Source organism: Bubalus bubalis, chromosome 5, assembly GCF_019923935.1.
Source record: "Bubalus bubalis isolate 160015118507 breed Murrah chromosome 5, NDDB_SH_1, whole genome shotgun sequence".
NCBI classification, from domain to species: Eukaryota; Metazoa; Chordata; class Mammalia; order Artiodactyla; family Bovidae; genus Bubalus; species Bubalus bubalis.
The window spans coordinates 15,398,958-15,426,244 of NC_059161.1; the positions used below are offsets into that span (position 1 = coordinate 15,398,958).

A 27,287-nucleotide genomic window follows, 5' to 3' on the forward strand; every position below is an offset into this window, starting at 1 on the left:
CTGATAAGCACCAGGGATACATTGTTTCACTTAGGCCCCAGTCCTGTAAGATAGGATTTTTCACCTATATTTTTCTTGGAGAAAACGAAAGTTCCAAGACATTAGTTCACTGGACCGAGATTACAAAGGCAGTAAGAATGCACTCTACGTGGCGCATCAAACGAAGGTGTGAGCACTACTCGCCTTCATCCTTAATAAATCTGGTGTTAGCAGGTATGGAACTGTCCCTCCACTCAAGGGGGAAACAAACTCATTTTATACAACTGCATGTGCTGTGCTTCATCGCTCAGTCATGTCCAGCTCTTTGTGACCCCATGGACTATAGCCCACCAGGCTCCTTTGTCCATAAGGATTCGCTAGGCAAGAATACTGGAGTGGGTTGCTATACCTTCCTCCAGGGGACCTTCCCAACCCAGGGATCGAACCCAGGTCTCCCTCATTGCAGGCAGATTCTTTACTATCTGAGCCACCAGGGAAGCCCATACAACTGCATAATAAATAATAATTTCCTGAATCCTATGTGTCAGTATGTAGGAAAAGTAAATCTTTCTCTCAGACCTTCAAAAAGATTTCTTAGTTGAATTCTGGAAACCCAATGATCTGATTCAGTTTTAAACACACACACACACACAGGCATTATGCTGTGTGAAAAATGGGATTCTCTTTATAATTTTAGTGTAAACACATGAGCCAATTTAATCAACTTCTCTGGAAGCTTTAGCACATGCCAGACTGCAAAGCATGCTATTTCACTGTGTAAAAATGAAGTAAATAAGTATTTGCTGTAAAGGAAAAAAGAAACTCTCCTTCGTTCTCTTAATAGAGTCTTTTCTTTAGAACTCATGAGATAAGAGAAGCATTTAAAAATAGTACACATATAACAGCTTGATGAAAAGATGATTCGATAGTGTCTTCAGATATCTGTTGTCCCCAGAGGCAGAAAAAATTAGTGTAGATAAAAGTGGTTACGAGTGAAGTTGATTAGGGAGGTTGTGCTTATAGTATAACACTTACCTGAGGGTGAAAAAATTGGCTCTCCCATTATTGGGGAAAAAAAATTGGCTGACATTGTAAATGATAAATGAATTTTAAAATGTCCAGTTTTCATTGGAAGTAAGAAATTAAATCCCTGAGCTGATGGGCCGCCCCCTGAAGAGACCTAACCACCACCTCACGGTGGCCATTGCTGCAGCAATTCTAGTCACCCAGGTTAAAGTGGTGATATTATTTTTGTCTCACCTTCCCAGAAAGAATCAGAGAACACAACTCTTTCCACTTACGATGTGTATTTACAAATATGTCCTCATTAAACTTATTGGGGGTGGGAGTGACTGTATCAGATTCACTCATGTGATCAGCACCCTTAGGGAATTTGTTCATAGTTAGGCAGAACAGCACAAAAGAGATTTGCAGCCTTTGGGATAATAGCCTTTTTGAAGAAAGGACAGGCAGTTTCAAAGTCACAGAAAGTGCATTTTATCACCAATGATAGACTCAGCTTCAGAATAATATAGAAAACTACTCATTATTCTCTAACATTTTAATTGTGAAATATTTAACACATGGAAAAGGAAACATAATGCTATTTGTACATTTTTAAATAATAATAATTAAAGGGACCTGCATGTAACCACAACTTGGATGAAGAGATAGAACCTCTGGTTCCATTGTCTTCTATCCAGGGGAAAGAAGCACTATCCTGAATTTAATGCCTTTTCATTTCCTTATTTGTCTTTATTGTTTTATCATATGTGCTTAATCGCTTACCGTGTCTGACTCTTTGTGACCTCATGGACTGTAGCCCGCCAGGCTCCTCTGTCCATGGGGATTCTCCAGGCAAGAATACTGGAGTGGGTTGCCATGCCCTCCTCCAGGGGATATTCCCAGCCCAGGGATTGAACTCAGGTCTCCCGCATTGCAGGCAGATAATTCTTTACCATCTGAGCCACTCGTAAGAACGAGTGGCTCAGTTGACTGAGCAATATGTGTATATACATATGTTTAATATATGTATATACAAATATTTCTTCTGCCTGTTTTTGTATTTTTATATGCATGAAACTGTACATAAGCAGGTACTACTACTTACTTTACTGGCACAGTCTGACATTTCATGAGATCCCTCCATCTTGATCTATGTAGCTATAGGTCATTTATTTTCACTGATATGTAGTATTTCCATCATGACTATACTACATTTCTGTTATTCATTTTGTGTTTGATGGACATTTGGGTTTTATCTCAAAGGTTTTTTTTTTTTTTGGCCGTGCTGCATGGCATGTGGGATCTTAATTCCTCCACCAGGGATCAAATCTGTGTCTGCTGCAGTAGAAATGCATTCTTAACCACTGGGACACTGGGAAGTCCCATCCTTTCAAGAACTTTAAGAGTTCATATAAACAGTGCTGCTATGGATATTTAAAAATATGCCTACTGGCACACCTCCATAAGAGTTTCTCTAGGGTATATACCTGAGAGTGGAGTTGCTAGGCAGCCAGATATGCCCAGGTACAATTTTACTAGATATTGCAAAGTGTTTTCCAAAGTAATTGTACCAGCTTATATTCCCACCACCAGGAGTTAAGCGTGCTGGTTGTCCCACAGCCTGGTAAACTTTTTCTATCTACAGACTACTATATTTTTGCCAATCTTGTGGTGTGACATGGTAGTTTTCCCTGACACATCAGCTATTCATTTTCCTCTTCAGTCAAGTGGTCGTTTATGTCTTTAGCCTATTTTCCTGTAAGTTCTATCTTTTATTTATTGACTCACATAGTTAATTTATATATCCTGGAAATCTAACTGGGCTTCCCTGATAGCTCAGTTGGTAAAGAATCCGTCTATAATGCAGGAGACCCTGGTTTGATTCCTGGGTCAGGAAGATCTGCTGGAGAAGGGACAGGCTCTCCACTCCAGTATCCTTGGGCTTCCCTGGTGGCTCAGTCAGTAAAGAACTGGCCTGCAATGCAGGAGATCTGGGTTCAATCCCTGGGTTGGGAAGATCTCCTGGAGGAGGGCATGACAACCCACTCCAGTATTCCTGGGCTTCCCTTGTGGCTCAGCTGGTAAAGAATCCACTATTGCTAATTATATGTTTTATAAACATATTCCACCCTTTTGTGGCCTTTTACTCTCCTACAGTATATTTTGAGAAGTAGAAGTTCTTAATTTTATCATAGTCATAAAAATTAATCATTTTTCTTACAATTTGTATCCTTTGTGACTTATTCAAAGTTCTTCACTACCCCACGGTCATGAAGATACTCCCGTCATTGCCTCCTACCTGATGGCAAGTGTCAGCTCTTCCATATACTGTGGGTCTGCTTTGGCTCTCTATTATGTTCCATTAGACTAAATCATGTGTCTCAATTACTGAGGCCTTTTCTTAAGTCTTGGTTATCTAGCAGGCAAAATGGAGCTCACTCTAAAAACGTTTTTCTCTCTCAAAACAAAATAGGCAAATAGGAACTGGAACTTACTTTGCTCTGGGTTGATGAACTAATCCTGGGATCTCTTTATTAGTTTTAAGTCTTACATTTGAACTGGCACTTTTTTCCTGAAACACATAAACACACATGGAAAAGACAAGGTAAGAATCAGCAATTAAACAGGAGCATGAATTTTCATTACCAAAATGTGAAATTTGTTTGGGAGCCTTTACGGCCGGTTATCTCATGCAGACAAAATCCTTAAAGATGTTACATAGAACAGGTAGAACTGCCAGATATTTTAACAGGGAACACTATCGTGAGAAGAAGAATGAACTTTTATAAGAGCTATAAAATGGCTCCTTTTAGAAAATTACATGTGAGTAGTATTTGATTTTTAGGTGGAGTTGCTAAAAATAGCAAGAGAATCAAAGATCAGAAGATCCTAGTGTGAAAAAAAAGCAGCAGTAGTATAATCACAGTCAGTGGTTGCTTGCTCAGGATACGTAATTTTGTGCATTTTGCTTGTGAAAGGCAATTGAAGTTACCGAGTTTGCACGAGGCCCTTGCAGGGACAGGGACATGACAAAAAATAGCTAATATTTTCCACGAATGATGAATATTGAGACTGAATTCAATTAAATTAATAAAACTCAACCTAGCCTGTATTCCAGAAGTACTTTGGCTTTTAGCCTGACCTGATCTCTTATTCCCCGTCAAATACCTTCAAATCTTAAAATACAAATATTATCAGCAAGCACACTATCTCAATAACACTACTGCTCTGCAGTGATGTGGATGAACCTAGAGCCTGTTATACAGAGTGAAGTAAGCTAGAAAGAGAAAAACAAATATTGTATACACTACCCTGTGTAAAACAGATAGTTAGTGGGAGGCTACTGTATAGCATAGCAAGCTCAGCTGGGGGCTCTGTGATGACCTAGATGAGTGAGATGGTGGGGGTGGGAGGGAGACTCAGGAGGGAGGGGAGATATATATATACATAAGGCTGATTCACATTGTTATATGGCAGAAACACAGCATTGTAAAGCAGTTATAGTCCAGTAAAAAAATTTTAAGGCTTTAAAATTTGCTCTCTAAATATACCCACCAAAATGAAATGTTGAACCCATTCAACAGGTGACTACATACACTCAAGCAACCTGAGGTGTGGCAATAATTAAAGACCTGGGCTAAGGCAAGGAGTAAAAAGTTCTTTTTTTTTCTTCTTCTCCTCCTCCTCTTCTTCTCCTATGAAGAGCCTGGCACTTCATAGGAGGCATTCACCAAATATTGGTAGAACATATGAATGATGTCAGCACATAATTAACTTTTTAAAATAGAGATAAAAATAGCTCAACTGTAAGTCCCATGGATGGAGGAGCCTGGTAGGCTGTAGTCCATGGGGTCGCTAGGGGTCGGACACAACTGAGCGACTTCTTTTTCACTTTTCACTTTCATGCATTGGAGAAGGAAATGGCAACCCACTCCAGTATTCTTGCCTGGAGAATCCCAGGGATGGGGGAGCCTGGTGGGCTTCCGTCTATGGGGTCGCACAGAGTGGGACACGACTGAAGCGACTTAGCAGCAGCAGCAGCAGCAGCCTCTCTGAACTGAAGATGTCGGTTCCGTCCAAATGAGTCATTTTCTCTCTAAACTTTCTGTCTGCTTGGATTAAGCATTGAAAATGGATTTTTTCTGTTTGAAAAATATGTCTATTTGATATGACAGACAGAACCTTATACTTTTTCTCTATTCATATAATTTCCTAAACTCTTTGAACTTAAAGTGATGCATCATAATTTTAAACACTGCTAAGGCAGGAAAGAGACTTCTAAGAATGACATATACTTATAGCCTATTTCTAGTCAGTTTATTAGACTACCCTCCATAATTATATGTCTCGCCAAATCTTCCTTAAAAATGTATCATGTGGTTGCTAAAAAGAAGGATTCCCCCATCAAATATATCAGAGACTTAATAGATGGGAAAGATACTTTAGGATATCAGGTACAGACATGCCTTCCCAGGAAGTGAGAAGACCAAAGGTGAGGCAGAGGCAAGGGCGAGGGTCAAAGCAGCTAGAGATTCCCAGTTACATATATATATATATATATATATATATATATATAAATAAAATTACATAGAGATTTCTATCTATTTTGTATTTATAATGTATTTGTTTTTTTTACAAGTTACCACTCACCAAGAGATCAATAACAAATCACGGAGCATTTACTATAAGTCGGGTCCTAACTGGTTTGCATACATCAACCCATTTTGATGTTCACAAGCATACACATATTAACTCATTTGTATGCCACACACCTCTCTGCGATGCATACCATTATTATCCCCATTTTATAGTGAGGAAGCTGAGATATGGCGAGGTGAAGCACTTACTGGGATTCTATAACTAACAAGTAATAGCACTGGGATTTGACTCTATGCAGAATGGGCCCAGGATTCATGCCATTAGTCACTAGGTCAGTAGTCTTCAAACTTTTTAGTATCGAGACCCCTTACCTATATTCTCCAAATTTTGATACATTTCATTATACAATATGAAAAAAAAATCACATTTGTTAAAATCAGCATCAATCTCACAAGAAAAATTTTGACAAAAGCTGTCAGGCTTATGGTGGTGGACACAAGTTCTCCAACCTTATAGTTCTGGTTTAACATTTGAATTTGATAAGCAGCAACGATAACTGATAATTGTTTTCTTTGGAGTAACAGGCTCTCTTCATTCGTTTCTGAGAAAACATGTGCCAGATACCCAAGTCTGAATATCCAGTATTCTTCAGTAGAGATGGTGACTCAAAAAAACAACTGTTCATTCAGCTTGCAGCTCAATCAACTGCAGAAGTGCTTTTCCTAAGATGACCATCTTATTTATTCAAAAATAAAAAGATATGCACCTAAGGCATAAGAGTTAATAAAATTAATTTCTACTGAGTCATTTCTAAAAGAAATGAAGTATGGTCATATAGAGATATGGATGGACCTAGAGTCTGTCATACAGAGGGAAGTCAGTCAGCAACAGAAAAACAAATATTTTAACACATACATGTGGAATCTGAAAAAATAGTACAGATGGACCGATTTGCAGGGCAGGAATAGAGATGCAAATGCATAGAATGGACATGTGGACGCAGGAGGGGAAGAGGGGTGGGATGAACTGGGTGATTAGGATTGACATACATTCTCTACCATGTGTAAAGCAGCTAGAAGCTGCTGTATCGCACAGGGAGCTCAGCTCTGTGCTCTGTGATGACCTAAAGGGGTGGCAGGGAGGGTGGCAAGAGGGAGGTTCAAGAGAGAGGGGATATATGTATACATATAGCTAGTTCACTTCATTGTACAGCAGAAACTAACACAGCAGTATAAAGTAATTATGCTCCAATAAAAAAATAATAGCACTACTATGATTACTAATAAGATGTGCCTGATTTGTGCTAAGGCACAAGCAGTTTTGCCCATCACTGATTTTGCCCCGTCAGTGCAAATGTCAACAGAGTGCAAAAGGCAAATAGCTTCTTTATTATTAGGAAAACGACCTTGAAGACTCCCTGAGAATGTCTCAGGAACCTCCAGGGGTCTGCAGGCCACGCTTGAACTATAGGGTCTTTCTATTTCTTTTGTATAGCAAAGAATTGTCGATTATTTGATTATGGTATATACTTTAAGAAAAAATATTTACCTTCCTTACTGAGATAAAATCTATATTCAATAAAATTTCCCCATCATAAATGTATGATTAAATGATTTCGTAGGGGCTAAATCAGCCACCCTGCTGGCTCATATGGTAAAGAATCTGCCTGCAATGCAGGAGACCTGGGTTCAAGCCCTGTGTCAGGAAGATTCCCTGGAGAATGGAATGGCTACCCACTCCAGTATTCTTACCTGGAGAATTCCATGGACAAAGAAGCTTGACTGGCTACAGTTCATGGGGTTGCAAAGAGTTGGACACGACTGAGTGATTAACATTTTCACTTTAAATAATTTAGTCCGTTTATAGAGGTGTGTAATTATCACCACAATTAAGTTTTAGAACAGTTCTATCAGCCCCCAAAGTTTCATCATACATTTACGCTCTCAGCAACCCCAGATCTACTTTCTGTCTCTACAAATTTGCTTTGTCTAGATTCATATAAAAGGAATCATATAATATATAAGCTTTTGCATCTGGCATTATCACTTAGTGTAATGCTTGAGGTTCATTTATACTTTAGCATATTTCAGTATATCATTTACTTTAATCGCTAATACCCCAACATATGGGTATACTGTGTTTTGTTTATGCACGCAAAATTAATGAACATATGGATTGGTTCCAGTTTGTGGTTATTATGAGTAATGCTGTTATGAACACTCATATACCAGTCTTTGTGTGGACATATATTTTCATTTCTCTTGGGTGGATTTCAAGGAGTGGAATTGCTAGATTATATGGTAAGTTTATATTTGACAATTTAAGATATCAGCAAACTGTTTTCCAAAATGACTGCACCGTTTTTACATTTCCACAGTACATGATGGTTCCAGTTTCTCCACCTCCCCACCAACACTTGGTATTGCCTTTGGATTATAGTCATTCAAGTGGGTGTTTCATTGTGGGCTTTATTTATTTTACAAATGTGACTTATTTGGATTTGTTCTTTGTATCTATCAGAATACCTACACCTTGCTACATTTATGGGCTTAGAGGTTCACTGTATTTGCAGTCCGTTTTAGGGCTTCCCTGGTGGTCTAGGAGTGAAGAATCCGCCTGCCAGTACAGGAGACACTGGTTCCACTCCTGGTCCGGGAGGATCTCATATGCTTTGGAGAAATGGGGCCTGTGCCACAACTACTGAGCCTGTGTGCCTAGACCCCATTCTCCGCAACAAGAGAAACGACCGCAGTGAGAAGCCTGCGCGCCGCAACTACAGAGCACCGCCTGCTTACCACGCTGGTGGACAGCAGTGAAGACCCAGCACAGCCAAAAAATAAATACATCTTTTAAAAAAGTCCATTTTATATTTGCATTTAACTTCCACTTCGGGTTTGTTTGTTGGCGGAGACGTTTAAAGAGATCCGCCTTTGAAAAAAGAAACAAGCAAACAAACAAAACCAAGAATGGCTGGAGGAAGGCTGAGGCTCAGAGTCTCAGGTGGAACAGATCCGACAGGGAGGCAGAGAGCCATGCCATCTCGGGGGTGCTCCAGGAACAGGAGCAGAGAGTTAAACTGGGAGATGATGGAAGAGGCAACTAAGACATAACTTCCCGTGGCAAGAAAAAAACCATTTTAATGGCATTTGACATTCATAAACTAAGTACCTAAAATAAACTGGGACCAAGTAGGGTTAAGATGAAGCCATTAAAGGGGCCCTCAGCAGGCAAGTCGCTCAGTCATGTCCGACTCTTTGCGATCCAGGGACTGTAGCCCACCAGGCTCCTCCATCCATGGAATTTTCTAGGCAAGAGTACTGGAGTGGGTTGCCATTTCCTTCTCCAGGGGAATCTTCCAGACCCAGGGATCAAACCCGCATCTCCTGCATTGCGGGCAGATGCTTTACTGTCTGAGCCACCAGAGAATCCCTTTCTTTTCTTTCTTTCCTTTCAGCAGGCAATTGGTAGAGCTGTGTTTTTATGATCTATAGATACTGGTATCAGAATCATCTGGGATGCTTGTTAAAATACAGATTGCCAGGCCCTATGCACTACCTCCTGAGTGTGCCTCACTGGGATTGGACCCAGGAATTTGCATTTTAAACAAGATTCCTAGATGATCATTAGCTCAAAAAAGTTGAAGGACTTGTATTCCAGAGAAAAGAAACTTCTGTGCTTAGCATTCCCCCTCTTGGCCTTCCATAGAGCAGTTTTCAAACTGGGCCTTGGGTTTCTTCAGGGTTGCCTCAGGGGTCAATAGCAAGGCCTCCCAGAGCAGCAATCCTTTGAATTCTACATTTGGGGGCTTTCGACTGATGCTGCAAAAAAGCATCCATTTCTCAAAAATGCTTGCAAACTGACATCAGGTAGTGACAGGTTTATTTAAACAGCAAATCAAACAACTTCTCCTTTGCTTTGAATGATTTTACTTCTTTACGAACAGAACACACTTGTCAGTGTCTAGATAAACTTACCATTCTCTTCTTAGCTTCTCTCACGTTGTGTGCAGGCATGCTTAGCTATGTCTGACTCTTTGTGATCCTATGGGCTATAGCCCTCCAGGCTCCCCTGTCCGTGGAATTCTCCAGCAAGAATACTGGAGTGGGTTGCCATTTCCTTCTCTAGGGGACCTTTCTGACCCAGGAATCGAACCCATGTGACCTGCATCTCCTGCATTAGCAGGCAGATTCTTTATCACTGTGCCACCTAGGAAGCCCTACTTGGAGACTGTCAAACCGAAATATGGACTGCAAGGAGATCCAACCAGTCCATCCTAAAGGAGATCAGTCCTGAGTGTTCACTGGAAGGACTGATGTTGAAGCTGAAACTCCAATACTTTGGCCACCTCATGCGAAGAGCTGACTCATCTGAAAAGACCCTGATGCTGGGAAAGATTGAAGGCAGGAGGAGAAGAGGATGACTGAGGATAAGGTGTTTGGATGACATCACCAACACAATGGACATGAGTTTGAGTGGACTCTGGGAGTTGGTGATGGACAGGGAGGCCTGGTGTGCTGTGGTCCATGGGGTTGCAAAGAGTTGGATATGACTGAGCGACTGAACTGAACTGAACTGAAACCAAAATATATTTATCCTGCTGCTCCCAACCCCTGGGGGGTATCTCCCAAAGGGAAAGCCAGAATACCAAGAGAAATGGACAGCTTCTTTAAAAAAATCCTCTCGACCTTTAGCTCCTTAATTCTAAAGAAAGCAGCACAATGACTTTGGACAGTGGAAGACAGCACCCCGCTTCCTGCTGGTAAGGAAGGAGCTTCTTTGCTCCTGTCACTTTGCCTGAGTCATCCCTCTGAGTCTGATTGCAGGGAAGTTTCCAGAGTTGGTCCAGGTTGGAAGTGTGAGGAGGGATTTCATTTTCTTTTTTCTGGGCCCAACAGCAGGAAATTCTGTCTTATAAAGAAATCCCAGGGGCCTGATAGATGGAGGAAGCTGAAGGGCTGGAGAAAAATAATGGAGGTTGGAGTACTAGCTTCTGGGACTGCTAATGAAGGGCTGCCACAGAGAAAAGCTACAAAAGCACTATATGTGAACTCTCAGCAGGTTTCTCTCTCTACACAGACTCAGTGTGTGTATACATTTCAACCACTGCATTTCAGAAAGTACCTGAAAACTAGAAAAGGTAAATACTGGGTTAGCCAAAAAACGTGTTCGGGTTTGTCCATAGGATGATGCAGAAAACTATGAACTTTTTGGCCAACCTAATACGTTAACAATAATTCAGAGGGTTCTTTTTGTGGGGGTGGGGGATACACCTACATTTTAAAAATGAGAACATGTTCAACTGTGAATAATGAAGAATCATTCCAGCTTTGGGGGAGTATCCTATAGGATATACTCTTTGAGAAAACAACCTCATTTGATGTTTTATGTGTGATTTCTTCAGTGATATTAGCATGAGACAGGACACCACCTCCTTCAAATATAAAGGAATTTTATCTTCCATCTTCTTAGTGATGGTGATCAGCTGAGCCACGTTGATTCCCACAGAATTTCTGGATGTTAGCAAATGACAAGGCCCAGGTGAACCAATGCAACTGTTGACATGGGCCCACCTGTATCATAATTACATGAGGTCAATGTAATAAATCACTTGGCCACGGAGATTATTAGAATTATTAGTATTTTGTTAGAATTACTTAGTACTGATAAAATTGGCATGGCAAGTCTCAGATTTATGGAAATTTTTTTCTATAAATTAAAATATTACCATGGACCTCATTTTATATCAAGCAAATGTTAAGTGGAGCAAATCAGTTTTAAAGTACCTAATATATTTCACGTAGTTGTTTCACAAGGTATATGGAAACATTTAAAATAATCTTCAAAAAGTAAATAGAGTTGTAAGAAATTGCTCAGATTTCATTGTTTACCAACAAACCTAGAACCAAGTCACTAAGTTACTATTTTGTTGTTCATTCACTAAGTCTTGTCTGACTCTTTGTGAACCCATGGATGGCAACATGCAAGGCTTCCCTGTCCTTCACTATCTCCCAGAGTTTGCTCAAACTCATGTTCATTGAATTGGTGATGCTATCTAACCATCTTATCCTCTGCCACCCCCTTCTCCTTTTGCCTTCAATCTTTCCCAGCATGAGGGTCTTTTCCAATGAGTTGGCTCTTCACATCAGTTACTATGTCAGGAATTAAAAGAAACAAGCTATAATGTTGTTATAAATCACACTAAGAATTATAAGTTAAGGATGTTTTCAACAAAATGATGTATCTCCACGTTTTTCTAACTTGGTGGGGGGGACCATATTTAGTTTTTGACCTAGATGCTTGTTTCAATTAAGACAGGGTAGGTTTTACTGCAGTAAAACAACACCTCCTTGTATCAGTAGTTTAATAATATACAAGTTTATGAATTACACCTGCTGCACATCCAGTGCAAGCTGGCAGAGGGGCTCAGCTCATTCTAATCACTCAGAGACTCAGGCTAGTGGAGGCCCCATGTCAACATGCGCTCTCATGATCAACATGACAGGGGAGGGGAGAACAAAGGTGAACACCAGTTAAGTGTTCATATTTAGTCCACCAAAGCATGTCACAGGACCACACCGAAATTCAAGAGACTGGAGAATGTACAATCCTACTTTGTGCTTGGAAGGAGAAGAACTGGAATGTTGTGAAGTCAGAGAAACAAATATCGCATATTAATGCATGTATGTGGAATCTAGAAAAATGGTACTGATGAACTGATTAGCAGGGCAGGAATACAGACACAGACATAGGGAATAGACAAGTGGACATGGAGGGGAGTGGAGGGTGAGCTGAATTGGGAGAGTAGCACTGACATAAATACACTACCATGTGTAAAACAGAAAGCTCGTGGGGAGCTGCTGCGCAGCACAGGGAGCTCAGCTCAGTGCTCTGTGATGACCCAGAGGCATGAGATGGGGGAGGGAGGGAGGTCCAAGAGAGATGGGATATACAGCTGATTCACTCCGTTATAAGCAGAAACTAACACAACATTGTAAAACAATTATATTCCAATAAAATTTTTTAAAAATAGCCCTAATGGTGACCATAATGCTAATTTTTAAAAAAGTTATTATTTTTTTTATCAAGAACTACCTAACATTAATCACTGTGATCTTCCTTTCCAGATAGTCTGATGGGTAAATCCATTTAACATCTTACTTTTACTCAACATGAAAAAAAAGTTATTGAAAGTTTAAATTGGTCCAAAATGCCAGAGTTTAGATTTCAAAACAAAGCTGAAACTGGTTAGCTGACATTAGTATATTATGTTAAATGCCACCTGGTCACAGTAAGACAGGATAAAGGCAAAAATACGTGGTTTATTCCCCACTCGGAAAACTGCACCCACACCCACACACCCCTTAACTTTTCTATTTTCACTTCTCCTTTCCAATCATCAAATACAACAAAACACATAGGGATGTGAATCATAGCCATTGTGATCCATGATAAAAAGACCAAAGATTTTAAGAATCCAACTATTATAACCATGGTCCCTGAAAGATGGTATTTAAGAGCTGAGTAGCCACAAACATCTTTTTCGCTAGATTTTTATGGTGGGTAGAAACACAGGCAGAAAATTCAAAGTATATTTCATCAAAGGTAACAAAATATTAGAACAAAGGAACATATCATCCATCACATCTTTAATATTTTAACAAATAAAAAACCACCATTTGTGCAGAATTGCTCAACTTTGCCTGATGAACCAAAATCTTGACAGGTTTTCCTCACTAAGTTAAGAAACTGTAAATGTCAAAGCTAAAAACAAAAACTTAAATGATCTAGTTTTTCTTAGAGGCATGATCTTTTTTCTCGCATTCACTGTGGTGTATAAGCTAGCCAAAAATCAGACTCCAGCGTTCCTGATCTAGCTGACATACCCACAACTCTCTTTAATTCCAAATTTGTCAGTGTCCAGAAAATCTGATGCATCAATTCCCTACTGTTGCTATAGCAAATGAACACAAATTAGTGACTTAAAAGAACACAAATTTATTATCTTACATTTCTGGAGGGCAGAAGTCTAAAAACAGTCTACAGGGCTGCCTTCCTTCCTAGGCTCTAGGATACAACCTGTTCCCTTTGCTTTTCCAGCTTCTAGATTTCACCTACATTCCTTGGCTCATGGTCACTCCCTCCATCTTCAAAGCAGCAGTCTAGCATCTTCTCTCCTCTCCAACCTCTACTTCTTAAGCCTTCTTTTTCTAACTCAGATTCTCCTTCCTCACCCTTACAAGGATCCTTGTAATTATATCGTACCCACTCACACAATTCAAGATAATTTTTCCAGGTCAAGATTTTTAATTCAATCCTCTTTCCCATGAAGGTAACATATTTACAGGGTCCATGGATTAGGATGTAGACACCTTTTTAGGGAGCCTTTGTTTAGCCTACCACAGTGTCGCTTTGGGACCCAAAGATTTACACCTATCCCACATGCAAAATACCTGCTCTTCATCCCATGGTGCCTGAATCTCAACTCTCTATAGTATCAATTCAAGTCTCAAGTCTCATTTAAATTTCATCAGCTTAAAAGTTCCATTATGTAATTATCTCACTACCTAAATGATCTAAATTACATACAAATGAGGCTCTGGGTATAATCTATGCTATGGCAGAATTCCTTTCCATCTGTGAACCTGTGGAACTAGAAAGAAGTTATATAAAACACAGTTATATAAAATAACAGCTATAGGTGATCCCATTCAAAAAAAGGAGAGAATGGAAGGGAAAAGGGAGTCATCAGTCCCAAGCAATTTCAAAATGTGTGCAAACTCCATTAGGTTTTAAGGTACTGGAATAATCCTCTGTGGCTTAAGACTTTTGCCCTCTGGGCCTGTGGCTCCTAGCTTGTAGTCTTCCTTCCTTTTTTCTTGAAGGGAGCACAGGGTTGCAGCTGTGTTTTTCTTATCAGATTGTTTCCTACCTATAGAAGGTTGGGAGTGCAACAACCTTCTTTCAGTTCACTCTCTGTTCATTTTAGTTCAAAGAAGCAGTATTTCTGTTGGTATAACTTTCTTGAGATCCTCATGGGTCTCCTGTGTATATCATGGTATTCAGTCCATAATGCAAGATGTTCCTGCACAGATCTTTCCTGGATAATCTCACCTCTATTCCTGGCTTTGGCTGAGATGGCTGAGGGAATTCATGCCTAAATCACATGCCAAGTCTATTCAAAGAGACATCTGTGTGATTAAATACTCTGACTTTTTAATCCTTTCCAGAAACGAGCACAATATTGTTCAGTTACATTCTTGGCTTTCTTTCCAGAGCATGCTTTCCTGGTATGGAATCTCCAAGTTTTAGTGTCTTTTGCAATATGGATAGGCTGACAATTTCCCAAATCGTCAAATCTTGGTTTTTTGATTAAGGAACAGCCTTCTCCTCAATTTATCTCTTTTCTTTTCCATTTTACTATAAGCAGCAAGAATAAAGCAGGCTGTGACTTCAACACTGTGCTTGGAAATCTTCTCAGCTAAATAATCAAGTTCACTGTTTACAAATTCTGCTTGCTACATTCCTGCAGGACACAATTCAGCCAAGCTTTTTGCTACTATATAACAGTGGTTTCCTTTTCTCCAGTTTCAAATAATATATACCTTATTTCCTTCTGAACCCTCACTAGCAGGCTTTAATATCCACACTTCTGCTAGCTGTTTAAGGCAATCTAGGCTTTTTCTATTAGCTCTTCAAAATTCTTCTAGTCTCTGTCCATTTCCCAATTTCAAAGTCACTTCAACATTTTTAGGTATTTATTACAGCACTGCCATGTTTCAAGGTACCAAAATATATATAGATTTCCTACCACTGCTTAACAAATTACCACAGACCTATTCAATAAAATATAAATTTGGAGGTCAAAGTCTAAAATTGGTATTTGAGTCTTTTTTCCTTCTGGAGACTCTAGGAGAGAATTTGCTTTCCAGCTTCTGGAGGCTGCTTTTGTTGACTCATGGCCCCTTTCAGTTCAGTTCAGTTGAGTCAATCAGTTGTGTCCGACTCTTTGCGACCCCATGAATCGCAGTACGCCAGGCCTCCCTGTCCATCACCAACTCCCGGAGTTTACCCAAACCCATGTCCATTGAGTCGGTGATGCCATCCAGCCATCTCATCCTCTGTCGTCCCCTTCTCCTCCTGCCCCCAATCCCTCCCAGCATCAGGGTCTTTTCCAATGAGTCAACTCTTCGCATGAGGTGGCCAAAGTACTGGAGTTTCAGCTTTAGCATCAGTCCTTCCAAAGAACACCCAGGACTGATCTCCTTTAGGATGGATTGGTTGGATCTCCTTGCAGTGCAAGGGACTCTCAAGAGTCTTCTCCAACACCACAGTTCAAAAGCATCAATTCTTTGATGCTCAGCTTTCTTTATAGTCCAACTCTCACATCCATACATGCCCACTGGAAAAACCATAGCCTTGACTAGACGGACCTTTGTTAGCAAAGTAACGTCTCTGCTTTTTAATATGCTATCTAGGTTGGTCATAACTTTCCTTCCAAGGAGTAAGCATCTTTTAATTTCATGGCTCCAATCACCATCTGCATTATTATTGTTATTGATGCCCCCTTTATCCATTTTCTTTTTTATTTTATTTTATTTTTAAACTTTACATAATTGTATTAGTTTTGCCAAATATCAAAATGAATCCGCCACAGGTATACATGTGTTCCCCATCCCGAACCCTCCTCCCTCCTCCCTCCCCATACCATCCCTCTGGGTCGTCCCAGTGCACTAGCCCCAAGCATCCAGTATCGTGCATCGAAACTGGACTGGCAACTAAATAGGCATTTCTCCAAAGAAGACATACAGATGACTAACAAACACATGAAAAGATGCTCAACATCACTCATTATCAGAGAAATGCAAATCAAAACCCTTTATCCATTTCCAAAGTCAACCCCTTAGCATCTCTCTTCTGTGACCTTTATATCTTCTTTTTTATATCTTCTTCTTTATATCTTCTTTTTCTAATTCTTATCTTCCTGCATCCCTCTTGTAAGGATCCTTGTGATCATTCAGAATAAGCTCTCCATGTCAAGATCCTTAATTTAATCAAAGTTACTTCCTTTTTTCCATGTAAACGAACATATTCACAGGTTCTAGGAATTAGGATGTAGACAAACTGGGAGGTTGGGGGGGGGTCATTATTCAGCCTATCACATCTGTAAAACTCCATTAACTGAGGCCAAACCAATATAAAAATGCAGGTCCACAGCTCTCCATGAATAGTCACACAGGGAGAGAAACATAAACTAAAAGAACTAGTGGAAAACCATCGCAGAGAAACACAATGGCCCATTCTTCACTAAATCGCTATTGCATGGTCCTTCTGTGGCAGGCTGTGCTAGGGAATCAAAGGTATGACCCCTGTCCACTAAAAACAAAGAGAAGAGACTTTAAAAAAGATAGACGTATGTGTGTTGCAAGCACCTGCAATGACACAATTCGGAGGAGGGATCAGGGGAGTTTCCTGGAGAAGGAAAAGCAGGGTTGGGTCTTGAAGGGGGAAGAATGTATACCTGGCAGGGAGAGAAGAGAACCAGGGGTGCAGAGCTATATGGAGCCTGGCAGATCCAGAGAGAGCGTGGGGTGCAAAAGACAAGGTGGTGAGGTGGGCAAGGGCTGGCCTATAAGGGGCTCATGCTGGGCACTTAGATTTTGAAACAAGGTGGAACTACTGAAGGGGTTCATGAAGCTTCTGTCGTGTCCAAACTGTGTTTCAAAGATGGAATCAGAGAAGCTGGGTGGGGAAGGGGGGGCGCAAAACAGGGGAAGAGGATTAAGAGGTACAAATCACCAGGTATAAAATAAATAAGATACAAGGGTGTAATGTACAACACAGGGAATATAGCCAATATTTTTATAAACATTTTAAATGGAGTATAATCTATAAAAATATTGAATCACTATGTCATACACCTGAAACCAATATAACACTGTAAAACAGTAATACTCCAATTAAAAAAGAAAGATGGGATCAGAGAGCTGGTCAGGAAGCTGTACCAGCAAATTAGAAGAGATTCTCTGAGAAGCTAACAAGGCAAGAGGGGACAGCCCAGCAGATAACAAGACTATGGGTTCTGGAGTCTTACTGCCGCTCCACTTTCTACTGTGTCACCTTGAGCAGATTACGTAACCACCATGCTGCAGTTTCCTCACTTACGAAACGGGGGGAAAAGTTGCACCTACTTCCCTGGCTTGCCTGTTGTACAGGAAGTGCATATCACATGCCAGTTTGTATTGATAAGATAACCAATTACTCTGGGAATTAGAGACAAGGGAACAGATTTGAGGGTTGTCAAGAAAATCACTGAGCGTCCACTAGGTACTAGGCACCTTGCTAGGCTTTGAGGATAACAGTAAGAAAATATCAATGAGATTCCTAGCCTCAGAGAGCAACTGCAAATACATGAGGAAAAACCCCAAATGCAAAACGATAATAGAAGAATAGAAAAGATGTGAGGTCAACTGGGTGCATACAGGAGATGGAAAAGTATTGTGAAGGATGACAGCCAGATCTTTGGCTTAGCTGACACTATGAAATGGTGGTGACTAAATGGAAAATAAAGAAGGTTTAGGGTTACTAATTAAAAGGATGGACTATGGATATAAATAAGCGCTTTTACTTTTCTGATACAAATAATGGATGAGTTGACATTCCAAAATAAAGGTATCTTTCTCCGCAAGCAAAGGAAAGCTGACATAGCTATTAACGCAGAAATGGGCTAGGCGGTGGTGCACTTTTCTTGAAGGGAATGAAACTGAAACTTGAGAGCCTGGATCATGATGTCCTAAAGAATCAGAATAAATTAGGAGAAAATGTCTTTCTGAATGGATATAGTAAAATGCAATTATTTTTCAGACACATCCTTTACTTATTATGGATAAGTAAACATACGGACTTTAAAAAGTGCTTGCTCCTTGGAAGAAATGACAAGCCTAGACAGCATATTAAAAAGCAGAGAAGGTCCATATAGTCAAAGCTATGGTTTTTCCAGTAGTCAGGTATGGATATGAGAGTTGGACTATAATGAAGGCTGAGCGCCAAAGAATTGATGCTTTTGAATGTGGTGTTGGAGAAGACTCTTGAGAGTCCCTTGGACTGCAAAAAGATCAAACCAGTCAATCCTAAAGGAAATCAACCCTGAATATTCATTGGAAGGACTGATGCTGAAGCTGAAGCTCAATACTTTGGACACCTGATGCAAAGAGCCATCTCATTGGAAAAGACCCTGATGCTGGGAAAAACTGAGGGCAGGAGAAAAGGGGTGACAGTGGGTGAGATGGTTGGATGGCATCATCGACTCAATGGACATGGGTTTAAGCAAACCCCGGGACATAGTGAAGGACAGGGAAGCCTGGCATGCTGCAGTCCATCGGGTTGCAAAGAGTCGGACACGGCTGAGCGACTGAACAACAGCAACAATCCATATGAAGCCTAACCAACATTCATGGAGGAGCAAGGCAGTGAGAGGGAGGTCACCTGTGTCAGAGGGATGGCAGGAATGCACTACGATAGAGAGAACGCCTGTCTGAAGGCCCAGCATTTATTGGCTTGCATCTGACCTTGGGCCAAAGGGATTGAGGTGGTCAAGCAATGGCCCCTCTCTTCCTGGCCCTCATATTTGCTTATCATCTTGATTTCATTTTTCAAGACCCTATGGCACTCTGTAATGACCTATACGGGAAAAGAATCTAAAAAAGAGTTGATATATGTAGAACTGATTCACTTTGCACTACAGCAGAAGCTAACACAGCATTGTAAATCAGGGAGCTTGCTGGTGGAAGAGAAGAAAGAGCGACCACAACCTCTTTTATTCTCCTGCCTATGAACTCTTCATATGAAAAAAAATTTCTAACACTATACATATTTGTATAAAAAAATAAATTCTGTTGCATCTATTGTAATTTTTTAAAGTGTGCTTAAAAATCTTTTTATGTTTTCCCATATAGGAGCTTTTAATTTGATGACTGGTGGAAAAGAACTGACTTCTTTTTTCATTTATCATCTCTTCCTTCATTTCTACAGTGAATCCTAGCTAATTCTAAATTTGGCTCCCAACCCTTATGCTCTCTCCTATACTCTTCTGTAACCTCTTCCCACCAGAAGTCAGAGTAAATGAGGGGAAGTTGCTGCTTTAATAGTAACCCCCAGGCTGTCTAGTTAATACAAGCATTAGTTCTGTCATGGTACAATTATTTTACAATGTGGACTCAGTCACTAGATTTTTATACACAGACTTGACAGTCAATAATCAAATCTGGTGTTGTTTCATTATTGATGTCCTTTTAGCCCAGGGCGAGGAAGGTTGGTTGGTTGCAGCTAGCATTCAGGTTGAACAATCTCTTTAAAATTGAAATACGGCACTCAGGGCAATAGCGTAAACACATCTTTTTATTTTCTCCTTTTAGAGAAATGTGCTGCTAGAAATATCTTCATTCGAAATGTCACACATAGAATGGACTCAGAAATGCTTTAAAGGGGGTGTGTTTAACCATGACTGTCTTTATCTCCTCAGTCTTTTGGAAGCTTTCTAGAAAAGCCTTCTTTCTGATCTTTCTGTCCATACTGACCCTCAACTTGGATGTTCATTCCCAACAAACATGCAAGCTGAGCACTTTCTACTGATATGGGACCATGATGGAACTGGACTGGGCCCCCTTTGGCAATGCCACCAAGCTGGGGAGACAAGGTAAGAACAAGTGAACCATGTCCCCAGGTCTTGTCATTTCTTATTTCTTCAAGGTTCCTTTATAAGGGGGCTTCCCATGTAGCTCAGTCGGTAAAGCATCTGCCTGCAGTGTGGGAGAGACCTGGGCTCAATACCTGGGTCAGGAAGTTCCCCTGGAGAAGGAAATGGCAACCTACTCCAGTATTCTTGACTGGAGAATCCCATGGACAGAGGAGCCTGGCAGGCTACAGTTCATGAGATTACAAGAGTCAGACATGACTTAGGGCTATCTTTGGAGGCTTTCAAATTAGGGGCTTCCCAGGTGGCTCAGTGGCAGAGAATCCACCTGCCAGTGCAGGAGATGTGGGTTCAATCCCTGGGCTGGGAAGATCCTCAGGAGAAGGAAATAGCAACCTGCTCCAGTATTCTTGCCTAGGAAATCCCATGGACAGAGGAGCCTGGTGGGCTACAGTCCATAGAGTTGCAACGAGTTGGACAGGACTTTGACTAAACAGCAGCAAACAACAGCAATGGTGTAATAAGCTTTAGTACACAGAGTCACAAACTTTTTGAATCCTCTAATGTTTTCATCTTCACTTCTAATTTGTTTGAAACAGAATGCATTTTGAATTTTTGTATGTAGTTGTCTTGGTGGCTCAGATGGTAAAGAATCTGCCTGCAATGTGGGAGACCTGGGTTTGATTGCTGGGTCAGGAAGATCCCCTGGAGGAGGGCAGGGCTACCCACTCCAGTATTCTTGCCTGGAGAATTCCATGGACAGAGGAGTCTGGCGGGCTACAGTCCATGGGGTTACAAAGAGTCGGACACAACTGAATGGCTAATACTGACATTTATGCTGGGCAAATAATACACATATCCAGTGGTATGCTGAAGCTGGCTCTTACTAGGGTGAGTCAATTGTCCTTAAGGAATTCTGTGAGTGAACTGCTGGAGACTTAAAATCTGTTTTGTGGGACTAGTTACACTATGGAAATTGGCAAATGGTATCAATCAGGACTTTTCTCCCCAGAGACCTGGTTTATTAACCCTCTGTGTGTATGTATGTATGTATGTATGTATGCATGTGTGTATACATGATTCTGTGTGTGTGTGTGTGTGTATCCTCCCCTCAAAATAAATACTCTATATGTGGTTGAGAAGAAACCACAGTCCAGGGAAATATTTTGGATGAACCAGACTGGAGTATCATCATGGTACTTAAAAAATTTGGGTTAAGGGGACCTAAATTCTTGGCTTTCCTCATCTTCGGTCCTTGGACAATGCCAAGGCCCTCTCCACAGCATAGCGACCTTTCTGTGCCAATGCCAGTGAGATCCTCTTCCATCCTTAACTCACCGTTCTGTCCCCTTGGGTTCCCATCTTCAGATTATCACCTAGCCAAGACCCATTTCTAGCATCCTTATGTCTTGTAGAAAGCTCTAGTTTTCCTCCTCTAAATCAGGCAGCTGTCTATTTAGGAATGCTCTTTGAAAGAACACTGTAACCTGGATACGAATGTGTTTCCTTGTTTAGCCTTCTGAAGAAAAGTTAAACCTCCAACAAAATGTGAGGCCAATAACAATTTAGCTAGTGTGTGTACAACAGGACTTTCAACCCTGCTCTGGAAAAGTCTTACACTTCCATTCAGTGACTGGAAGACGGAAATGTGAGACAAGTGGCAGTGGGAACTGCTGCTTCCCTGTCCAAATGAATGAACCGCCAGCTGCTCTTCAGCTTCGCTGTCTTCCCACCAACTTCAAGTCCACCCAGAGACTATGAACAGGAGCTGCAGAAGCAAGTCTAGGCATCATGGCATACCACATCAGCCTTGTGGAAACAGGCCAAAGAAACACCATGACGACACCCTCACCCTTCTGGGTAAAGGTACTTCCTCCTTCACCGTTGCTGGCACAGACTTTGGTCATGGCACCTCAGCTTATCTGTTTACACAGCTCTCTCTTTTTACCACATGCTGTTCCACACGCTTCAGTCTAATAGAATGTAAGCCAGGTGACAGCGGTAGATGTTCAATAAAGGTTTGCTTGAGGAAACAATCAGTGAATATTTGTCCTCCTTTATTTGAGTGCTACACTGTTTGGCAACATGAATTCCCCCTCAGAACATGAGCCTCCCTGGTGGCTCAAATGGCAAAGACTCCACCTGCAATGTGGGAGACCTGGGTTCGATCCCTGGGTTGGTAAGATCCGCTGGAGAAGGGATAGGCTACCCACTCCAGTATTACTGGGCTTCCACGGTGGCTCAGCTGGTAAAGAATCCGCCTGCAATGCAGGAGACCTGGGTTCAATCCCTGGGCTGGGAAGATCCCCTGGAGGAGGGCAGGGCAACCCATTCCAGTATTCTTGCCTGGAGAATTCCATGGACAGAGGAGCCTAGTGGGCTATACAGTCTATGGGGTCACAAACAGACACGACTGAGCAACTAAACACAGCAGAACATCAGGCTGGGCACTGGAAGGGCAGGAGGGTCTTGGGAATGAGCTCTGGAGCTGGGGCATAGGGCTGGGGGCACCAAAGGGAAGAAGGAATGGTGCTTTTATTGCAGTTTTCACTAAAATTGTGATTGGGGCCCCATGGGAGTAAAGAGCGAGGAGAAACATCTGTCTAAGCACATGGGCATTGTCACATATAAGAAGCTAAATTACAAGAACATCAGGAGTTTTAAAAAACAGATTTTTACTTATTTCAAAGAAGGATAAAGAGCTTAGCATATGTCATTTTACTCTAAATACCTTTGAGATATTTTCACGGTAAACTGTTTGGGTACTATAATCCATGTCAGCTGTTACTCTTAATTATAATACTGATCATGGCATGTAAGACCATCTACAAAATGTATAGCAAACTAGAGTCATCAAATTCACGGAGACAGAAAGCAGCCGGTTGTTGCCAGGGACTGGGAGGAGGGGAGAAAGGGGAGTTAAGTGTTTAATGGGTACAGAGTTTTGGTTTTGCAAGATGAAAAAAGTTCTGGAGATGGATGATGGCGATGCTGCACAAACATGTGAATATGTTTAATGCCAACGAACTGGCTACTTAAAATGCTAAACCTAAGTTATGCACAGTGGTGAAAACCATTCAAGTTTTCCACCCAGTTGAAAAAAGTACATGGCAAAATTTGGAAGTAGTTCTCATCTCCAGCCTCAAAAAGATTTTCTTGCTTGCTTTGTCAAATCTATTTTATGTTCTTTATTTTTATACACTTCAAAATCAATATTAAACAGAAAAGACATTTATATACAAATATCTGTTAAAACATATCCTTATATGTTTATAAAGTCTGCAGCCCCAAAGGACAATTGGCATGTTACATAATCCATTGAAACACAGTGATCCGCAAGTCTGGCTGCACTGGGAAAAACCACACATCCTGTTAACAGTCCAGCTACGCAGGAACTTTTACATTGTTTTATGTCACACGTGCAGAATACTTTAAATGCCCTTGGACTTTGGGAACTCAGCGCAAACGAACTTTGTGAAAAGCCGGTAGGTCTCGGTTTGTTTATGACTCCAATGCCAATCAACTTTACAGGGAAAAATATAATTTTCCAGCGGAAGGCAATAAAGCCAGACTAAAAACTGACAGCAGCTGAGAGGAAACTAGAATGAGTGTAAGGATCTTATTGGGGAACAACCAGAGTTCAGAAAAGAGGTGCATGGTGAGGTCTAGAGAACGGGGGCTCTAGACATGGCCACATCTTCAAAAATCAGACTCTGCCATTTAGTGTCCATAAATTTTGCACATGAAAATTCTCAGAGCCTCAGTTACTTTCTCTACAAAATGATGGTAACAGAATGTCTTTCATAAAGTAGTATTAGCTCATGAAATGAGATTAAATACGATGATGCAAGCATCTGGAACATGGTAGATATTTAATCATTCTTAGATATTATTATTACTTATCTTCATGATATAAGTTATTTATTACTATGATTACATTTTTAGGATTATAGTGGTTTGTATGTACACTTCTGAAAAGTAACCAGGTCAACCTCAAAGACTTGGTCTTTTTTTTCACATACTGTACCATACAATTTACTCATTTAAAGTATACAACTCGGTGATTTTTAGTATTTTCACAGATATGTGCAACCATTTCCATAGTCAACTTTAGAACATTTTCTATCATCCCCAAATAAACCTCTGTACTCATTAGCACTTACTGCTTATTCTCCCCTAAACCTTCCTGTGCCTTGGCAACCACTAATCTATCCTCCATCTCTGTGGATTTGCCTGTTTTGGACATTTTATTCACATGAAATCTTCCAACATGCAGCCTCAAAGACTTGTTCAGAAACACTTTTTGTTGGGATGTTTTGGGGTATTTTGGGGCAAGGAAGCTGTTGGGGGCCAGAGTGAGGCACTCAGCCCGTGGCAAAGGTCATGAGAAAGGAGGCTCGACATACGCAAAGGCGGGATCGATCCTCAGGAGTCCCCCTGGAAATCCTCGAGCATCTACCCTCATAACCAGAGCCTTCCTGCTTTACTACTTTGTGCTCTCACCTACACCTCTAACTTTACGGGGGGCTGTCCCCCATCACCTCTTTCAGAGAAGGAGTTAACTTAGAGCTCCAGTTAATAAAAACTCCTGGGCATGACAAGAGTGTTTTAACCTACAAACTCCTCTGAAGGTTCTCTAGCCTGCCTGACAGGCTTGTCCGTCCACATGTGATTGCTCACAGCCTCCCAACAGTGAGAGGCACGAGATGCTTTAAGCCTTCTAAAAACAGGTTCCTTAGAAAAGTTAGAAAACCATTAGTATAAGTATAATGGGCTGATTAGAAATTGTATTGGTGAAGGGTTTTTCATTTGTTGAGCCAATGTTTGTTGCTAAGTCTCCACATCCCCTGCCCTTACACACATTAATGAATATATCCAAGAAATAAGTATTAACCTTTGATATAAATCACGTTAGACCTTAGGCTAAGTAAATTCTTTCCTTAACTAAAACCCACTACACCCTCACCCTATAGGAATGTAACTTTATTTGGGTGGCGTCTGTTTTAAGAATAATCACCCTTGGAGAAATAAGTGTCCTGGTTGACTGACCGCTGTCACAAGGAGAGGGTCATAAATTGTCAGCAGGCCCCCTGGCCAGAAGATGATGTAACACCCCTAAGACCTCTGTATACATTTGTATGAAGCACCTGACTTTGATAAAAGTCAGGACTGCTGACCCCACGTGACTTTTGCATAACATCTCAGTGTATAAAAGTAGACCATGGAAAATAAAGAATTGGGATCAGTTCCTCGAAAGACTGGTCTCCCCATGTCTCTCTCTCTCTCTCAAACTCTGGCTGAGTCTCCATCTGGAGCGCAGAACCCGCCATGCTTACTAATTATGCCTGGGCTTCTTAGATCCGACTGGGGAGGCCTCAGTGTTTCCTCTCCTTCGGGAGAATGGAAGGACGCCTGCGGCCTACGTAAGTGGTGGAAACTTCTTGTCTTGAAGTTTTATTGGTCTCCCGCGTAAACCAAGCTACTCAGCCTCTTTTCTCCACTGAATTTTCCTACTGAGCTATCCTCATTCTATTACTCTTTACATCTCTAATTAATATCTAATTGAAGCTATTGTATCCTGATCCTCGCCGATGCCGTCCCCGCTTCGAACTCCGTGGATCAGCCGGGGCTGGACCCCGGCAGGAAGCCATGTCTAAAGATGGTCTAGTCTCTCCCCTTTACATCGGTAGTAACCACTGTCTAGAGAGATCAGAGGATGTGGTGAATATCACACTGTAAGAGGCAGAATTAAAAACCTATCCTTGTTGAAGTCTGACAGAAAACAACAAAGTTTTGTAAAGCAGTTATCCTTCAATATATTAAAAAAAAAACAAAAAAAAACACCTATCCTCTAATCCAGGGCTTCCCCCTCTCTGCTCTAGAACTTTCACAAGTGGCAGAGTTATAAAAGCAGCTGAATGTTCAAACCGCATCTTCTCCTTTTGGAAGTAGGTAAAACATGGGGAAGGTGACTTGCTCTGCCCTGAGATGGTTGAATGAGTGATGATGCCAGCACCTAGAGTGCCAGCTAGGTGCCAGGTATGTTGTTGTTGTTCAGTCGCCCAGTCGTGTCCGACTCTTTGTGACCCCATGGACTGCAGCATGCTAGGCCTCCCTGTCCCTCACCATCTCCTGAAGCTTGCCCAAGTTCATGTTCATTGTATTGGTAATGCCATCCAGTCATCTCATCCTCTGATGCCCTCTTCTCCTTCTGCCCCGAGTCTTTCCCAGCCTTAGGCACTTTTCCAATGAGTTGGCTGTTAGAATCAGATGACCAAAATACTGGAGCTTCAACATCAGTCCTTCCAATGAGTATTCAGGATTGATTTCCCTTAAGCTTGACTGGTTGGATCTATACCTCAGGACGAATCTAGGGGTATGTTTGGCAACCCACTCCAGTGTTCTTGCCTGGAGAATCCCAGGGACAGGGGAGCCTGGTGGGCTGCTGTCTATGGGGTTGCATAGAGTCGGACATGACTGAAGTGACTTAGCAGCAGCAGCAGCAGCAGCATTGAATTGGGTTTCCCTGATAGCTCAGTTGGTAAAGAATCCACCTGCAATGCAGGAGACCCAACGAATGGATCCCAAACTTTAACAAACGTACCTAAGAGGCCTGAAAAGCACGAGCAAATGATCTGGTTCATGTACACCCCACTATGATACAGCCTCAGGGGACCACAGTCGAGGATCCCTGGCTGTCTGTCCTAGTGAAGTGTGGGACATTAGGCAGCCGACTGGAAGCTCCGTGCACACAGGATGGGTGTGTGGACTGTGGGCTTCAGCGATGCAACAGGACTTTTTAGTTCAATAACTTTCAAGGGCAGCATACTTGGATCTATTTACTTGGGCTGGTAGGGATCCCAGAGAAAGGCACATGTCATCTCATCGTGGAGAGTCCAATCTTCCTTGCCAGCACTCTGGGAGCCAGACAGGGAAAAGCAACAATGCCAAGGACCTTGGCATTCAGGATGCAGACTTTCACTTAAAAGCCCTGAGTTCATCTTGGCATGCTAGC

At 41.4% G+C, this 27,287-nt stretch overlaps 1 protein-coding gene across 1 annotated transcript in view; it reads right to left on the minus strand.

Moving 5' to 3' along the window:
- Nucleotides 1-27,287, minus strand: part of C5H1orf21 (chromosome 5 C1orf21 homolog) — a 242,451-nt gene that overhangs the window by 24,998 nt on the left and 190,166 nt on the right. The window contains exon 4 of the mRNA XM_025285492.3: nt 3,480-3,556. Within this exon, the coding sequence (XP_025141277.1) occupies nt 3,480-3,556 (77 nt within the window). The remainder of the gene's footprint in view (nt 1-3,479; nt 3,557-27,287) is intronic.